This window comes from Echinops telfairi, unplaced genomic scaffold (assembly GCF_000313985.2).
Source record: "Echinops telfairi isolate 266 unplaced genomic scaffold, ASM31398v2 ScPeMD7_7420;HRSCAF=8458, whole genome shotgun sequence".
Classification (NCBI taxonomy): Eukaryota; Metazoa; Chordata; class Mammalia; order Afrosoricida; family Tenrecidae; genus Echinops; species Echinops telfairi.
Genome location: NW_022111320.1, coordinates 48,224,365 through 48,230,704, shown reverse-complemented (window position 1 = coordinate 48,230,704; position 6,340 = coordinate 48,224,365). Strand labels below are relative to the sequence as shown.

The window sequence follows — 6,340 nt, the reverse complement described above, 5'->3', positions numbered from 1 at the left end:
AACACTGAAAGAGAAAACCCACTGCCACACAAAGCACCCCTTTAGAAATAACCACTGCTCACGCTTTGGCTAAAATTCTTTCTGATTTTTACTGTGCACACACATACTTAGCATGTTTTAAAGGTGGCCTTTACAATATAGATGGTTGCATTACCTGGTTTAGTGTGAACAATTTTTCCCTTGTCTTCTACAACAGTTAAAATACTTGCGTATAGAGAACTATAAGCTAAGCAATTTTTGTAGGGTAAATATAAATTACGATTTGTTTCACCAAGAGTTTTATTCTTATAATGCTTTGACGGGAAAACAAAACAAAACAAACAGAACAAAACATTGTCTTAGAGGAGGGAGTTTCAGCACTTTCATGGGAAAAGGAAATGTAAAGATAATGAGATTTTCCCAGGACTTTTGGGGGACCCCATTTGCATAGCTTGGGGTCTGCCAGTTTCTAGAGGTGGCAACTTGCCCTTCAATGTAGCTGAGTTTCTATGCCTTCTTCATCATCCAACAAGCACGTTCCCTTTCCTTCCACTTGCTTCCTCTCCCCCACCCCCACCCCTGCCCCCAGCACCCCTCTAGGACTCCTCCCTTCTATTAGAGCCGTTTTCTTTCCTTCTCTCTATTGATTTGGGCCAACTCTATGAAATCTTTTGCACACACACACACACACACACACACACCGCCCCCATTCCACATTAGGCAGAGTCTTAAACAATCTGAAGCCAGAAATCCTATGATTGAAGGGAAACATCGGTACCAGCCCCATTACAGAGCTGGAGGTATCGAGAAACATAGGGCCCAGGTACAAAGTATGGTCAATGTTAAAAAACAAAAAAGATTTTTGGGAATAAGGGTGAGTGAGACAGAGGCAAGGACATTCCTGGAAATTCATGATTTCAAGGCAATTAACAAATGATCACCTTTCAGTTACCGCAGGAGAGCAGCAGCCCTGACAGCCGTGACATGCCCACGACATCAGAGCGTGTCCGTTCAGAAAACAGCAAATGTCAACGGAGAGAGCAGCACAGAAAGGCAGGCGCCAGCTAGCACAAGAGGGGTGCGCGCAGGTGGCATGGATTCTGTGGTCCTGGAAGCTGCTGACTGCTCACCCATCACGTGGCCATCTGAAAAGTGGAGCGCCTGGTCATTATCCTGCTGCGTGAACCCAAGTATTGTGGCATAGTACAGTCAAAACATCAGGTGTGGCCCAACACTTAATGAGCAGATAGACAGACGTATGGGACCAGCAAGACCAACGGCGGGAGACTCGGACTCCCCTGCACAAAGGCGTCCAGCCAAGCTTGCCTTGCCCGTCGCCGACCCTGGAAGTCCACCTGTTTCCCTGCACCCCACGGAACAGTTTAATTCGGTTACGCATGGGGGTGCCATGGGCTGGACATCAAGTTGATGGCTACCGGATGGGGTTCATCTATCGCAGTTGGAGATGACTTCAACTGTAGGAGTCGGGCTGAACTTGTTAGGCTCTATTGTTAAGGGACAGCATATCTTAGGCCCCAAGTTCAGGGGCCAAAAAACCATGGTACCCACCCATCCAATCACTTACCCCACATTTACTCCACACCTGACCAATGGAAGCTAGAATCCTCATGGAGGGCGAAGAGCGCTCCATCAAATGCTGGCTCTCATTTGTTGGTTGTACTTGAGCCTTGTTTGCCAAGCACCCATAGGCCAGAACTTTGGAGGGAGTTGGGACTTGGGGAGTCCCTGGCAATCTGGCCAGGTTGGAATGGGGATTGCATCCTCTCTCCCCTGGTTTCTCTTCGAGGTCCCTGCTCTTCCTCAAATCAATATGGTCAAGAGATCAGTCACCAGGGGGCTTGTGCAGGGACTCTCCCCCTCACCCCCCAAATCCAAACTCACTGCCATCCAGTCTATGCCAGCTTATAGCGCCCCTAAAGGACAGGGTAGAACTGCCCCTTTGAATTTCAGAGACCGTAACTCTTGACAGGAATACAAAGGCCTGTCTCTGTTGCTTGGAAGCAGCCGGTGGTTTCGAAATGCCAAACTTGCAGATTGCAGCCCAATGCATAGCCGCTACACCACGGAGGCTCCTCGGGCTCATGAGCAAGTTTCTAAGGGAGGAGAGGGGGGCCCTGGGCACTGCTGGTGAGAAGGCTGTTCTGAAGGGGTCCTCCCAGAGTGTTGGGGCACCAGAGAGCGAGCGCTCGGTGGGATTTGAGAGAGAAAGTCTTTTCTTGGTTGTTCTCCAATAGATGTTAGCAGGTGACAAGGAAAACCAAGCCAGTTGCCATCAGATTGATTCCGCCTCCTGGTACTGCCACGTTTCTAAACAAAACCGTGCTCTGTGGTGGCTGTGGCCTCTCAGAAGTGCAGCTCCAGGCATTTTAGTTGGAAAAGGAGCATTTAGTCAGCCACACCTTGCAGGGGCTCCTCACAGCCTCTAACACTGTGGTTCTCAACCTTCCTCATGCTGCAACCCTTTCAGACCGCTCCTCATGTTGTGGTGACCCCCCAACCATAACATCATATGCATTGCTACTTCATCACTGTCATTTTGCTACCGAATCAGGTGACCCCTGTGAAAGGGCCATCCGACCCCCAAAGGGGTCCTGGTCCACAGGTTGAGAACCGCTGCTCTAACAGGATGCTAGCCAGACTAGGAGTCACTCTCCATCTGAAAGGGGCAACCATCCAGGATGCCTACGCGGCCACCCATCTGGAGGAGAGGCTTCCCCAGCAGAAGCTGGCATCTTCTGCAGGGAGGCTCCGGGCTCTGTCCACCCATGAGTGGGGCAGGAGGAAAGACCCTGTTAACGACGTGCTCACAGACAGCAAACGGACCGACCCGCGAGGGAAAGAGGACTATCCGCTTACCACAGCCAGGCAGGAAGGTCTGAGGAAGGCACCGGAGCCAGCCGTGCCAGCATTTGCACATAGAGCACTTCTTGGGCAGCCAGGTGTCATGGGGGACAGACCCGCAGTTCCTGAGAATGGACAGGTGAGGCTCCTCCTCCGTCCTCTCCAGCCCCCAGCCCCTCCGCTCCCCACCTCCAACCCCCGAATGGCTTACTCTCTGCGAACGTCATGCTCGCAGTTCCGCCCGAAGAAGTAGGGGGGGCAGGCGCAGAAGGACCCCAGCATGCAGGTGCCCCCATTCAGACAGCAGGTCTTGTTGAGCTCTCTACCTGAAAAGGCCCAGAGGACACTTCAGAATGTCATTTCCTCAGCATGTTTGTAGATGCCCCCAAATCTCAGACTACGTAGGAAGGCTCTTTAGGCATCCCCTTTGCTACCTATAAGGAGTCCTGGTAGTACAGTCAGGTTAAGGGCTGAGCTGTTAACCACAAAGCTGACGGGTCAAACTCCCCAGCCGCTCTGAGGGAGAAAGATGAGGCTGTCTGCTCCCATCGAGGCTTATAGCCCCGGAAACCCTGAGACGGATTGCTGTGAGTTGGAATCGACAGCAGGCAGTTTGGCAGTGGGGCTGGCCTGGTTATCCTTACCTTTGAGACAGAAATCTTTTTTGGGCACAGGGCGGCGTGGTTCTGGGGCCAGCAGCCCGCAGTGGAATCAGAGGAAGGAAGCTGCCCGCCAGAGGGATGAACTACATGGTGCCAGTCTCATCTGCATAACCCAAACCAGTCCCACAACCCACCTGCCAGAATGAAGTACCCACTCTCTCAGGTGGAAGTAAGAGCAGTCCAAAGTAACTCAAGGCACCCATATCAAAAAAGCACCTATGCTAAGGGCTGAAGTTAAAACTGCATTTTAAATCAAAAGTAGCCTCTTGGGTTGAGAAAGCTGCCTGCCATTTCTGTAACTGCACCGTCAACACCCCAAAAGAAATCCAAATTCACTGCTATTCAGTCAATTCCAACGTACAGTGGCCCTATAAGAACTGCCCGCCCATGGGGGTTTGAGGTCGTAAATCTTGACAGATGCAGAAAGCCTCATCTTTCTCTCACAGAGCGGCTGGTGGATTTGAACGGCTGACCTTGCAGATAACAAACAGCCCAGCCCATTCTGCCACCAGAGAAAATTACTTGGTAAGCAAAAAGGGCAATGTGATTTCACTGGCTAGCTTAAGAATACACCCTGCTCAGAAAAACAGGGTCAAAGTTAATTCTCAGAACCCTTGCTCACTCATTTGAGACCAACTCTAAGATTACTCATGTCCTGCTGATAGTCACGCCAAAGGGGTCTCAAGATGGTTTTTCAAGCCCAAACCAACCCGTGCAAACCCACTGCCATCAGCTGGATTCCTTCTCTTAGCAATGCCACATCGGTTTCTGAGGCCGTAATAAACCTGTACCTGAGAAGATGGCTTCATCTTTCTCAGCGTGGCTGGTGGTTGGGACACTGACGTTGAGGTTTTGAGGCCATGTACTCATATGCCCCACTTCACGATGGCCCTTTTAAAACCCATGGAACCCATCAGTCCTTTGTGGTGGTGATGGTCATTCACCGCTGTCAACTCATGCAGACCCTACTGACCCTGCAGAACAGGGTAGAACTGCCTGGTGGGTTTCTACTCTTGACAAGAGTGGAAAGCCTCATCTTTCTTCCTCAGGGCGGTTGGTGGGTTGGAACTGCTAAGAGCTCCATGCATACCCACTTTGCCAACAGAATTCCAATCTTAGGGTACTACTACCAACCAATCTTGTAACCTGTACCTAAATATCAACCAGCCAGTAAAAATTCTAAGTGAATTTCCATACTGTCTCACACACACACACTCTCTCTCTCTCTCTCTCTCTCTCTCTCTCTCCCCCCAAACTTCTTTGGATCACTGAGCTCAGAATCCTCCGGACTTTGTGCTTCCCTACCTGCAAATCGTCCTGCCTCTTAATAAAAGCTCTTTTCATTTCAACTGCTTTGTCCCGCCACGAGGGAAAGAGTCAAAAAGGCTCGCAGGGGTGGGAAGAATGGGGAATGGGAACAGGGAGGAATAAACAGGCCTTACTGTCCTGGATGCCTGTGAACGACATCAGCTGGTTCTTCGCGGAACGCCCAGTCTGAAGCCGAACGGATGGCTCCTCCGGGGAGCGAAGGCTGGCCTCTTTCAGCCAGGGGCCGGCGGCGTCCAATTGGCCCAAACCTTAAAGACAAAAGCCAATGCCTGGCGTCCGGGTTTTCTGACGCATGAACCGTTGGGGACCAAAAGGGCAAAATGTCTCTCACCGGCAGCGGCTCCCAGTTCAAAGGCCATGAAGAAAATCACGCTAGGAAGAAATCAGATGGTTGTCAACAAAACACAGCCCACAAAACTCTCTTAACGAACACTCAGAGGGAGGGCCACGTCCTTAGCGCCATAAAGAACGATGTTGGAAAAGGTGTCCCCTAAGGGCCACTTCTTTCCAGTACGCCTCCCTTGCTGTCCAGGCTCTGTCCTGGCCTATGTGCAGGTCATTGCAAGAAGTTACCCATCGGTGGGGCTCTAGTTCCCACAGTTCCCCTCCTCCATCAAGTTTCCAAACCAGATTTCTTTAATGGCTGCGACACTACACACGACTGAGGATCACCTGTTACAGATGATTTCATTCGAATCTATCTTTTTAAAAGTTTAGAGGTGGGGGAGGGAGGGAAGGAAGAGGAGCTGATACCTAGGGTTCCATAGGAAGCAAACGTCTGGCAAAGAATGATGGCAACCCATGTACAAATATGCTTCCTACAACTGATGTATGGGTTGTTATTGGCGTTATAAGAGTCCTCAAACAAATGATCTTTTATTTAAAATATTAAAAAATAAAAATAAACGTTTATAGGTTATTAAAACCTCCACCCCTCCCCCCGTTATACTCAACGGTGTTCCGAAGACAGCATCCGTCTACACTTCTAATCCAGAAGATTTGGGATTGGGTTGTAAAATTGGTTTGAGCATTCTAGAAAGGAAACTGCTAGCCGCTTCAAAGAACCGAACCTCAACCCCACTGCATTCCAAACCACAGTGACCCTTAAGGACAGAAGGGAACTGCTGCCCGTGGGCGTTCGAGGCTGTCGACTTCAGTGGGGGCAGCAAGTCCTATCCTTCTCCCTCCGATCGTTAGCAGCCCAACGCCTAGCTCAGTCGACCCCAGAGCTCCTTACGACGATGGAGACGTATAAAAAGCAACCGCAAAATTGGAAGGAACTGGGTGAGGTGCCCGGTCTTTGAGCTCACAGAGCAGCAGAGCCGTGACGCTCCGCGCGCGTCGAATGCAGCAGGTCGGAGGGCCGGACCGCCCTAGGATGATTTTTCCCCAAACCGGCGCTCCCGAGGAATCGGGAGAGCATACCTGGAAGAGAAGCGCGCCATCGTCCTGCGGTCCACAGCTCTTAACCATTCGATTAAGAGAAAAGGGGAAATCCCGGAGAAGAA

At 50.7% G+C, this 6,340-nt stretch overlaps 1 protein-coding gene across 1 annotated transcript; it reads right to left on the bottom strand.

The window, feature by feature from the left end:
* Window positions 1-597: 597 nt before the first annotated feature.
* On the bottom strand, window positions 598-6,340 carry TDGF1 (teratocarcinoma-derived growth factor 1). The gene is made up of 6 exons (XM_045297720.1): window positions 6,258-6,340; window positions 5,164-5,204; window positions 4,946-5,080; window positions 3,053-3,167; window positions 2,857-2,966; window positions 598-1,124 (listed from the first exon to the last, which is right to left on the bottom strand). The coding sequence occupies exons 1-6, from the start codon at window positions 6,275-6,277 to the stop codon at window positions 991-993; spliced, it is 555 nt and encodes a 184-aa protein (XP_045153655.1). The 5' UTR covers window positions 6,278-6,340; the 3' UTR covers window positions 598-990.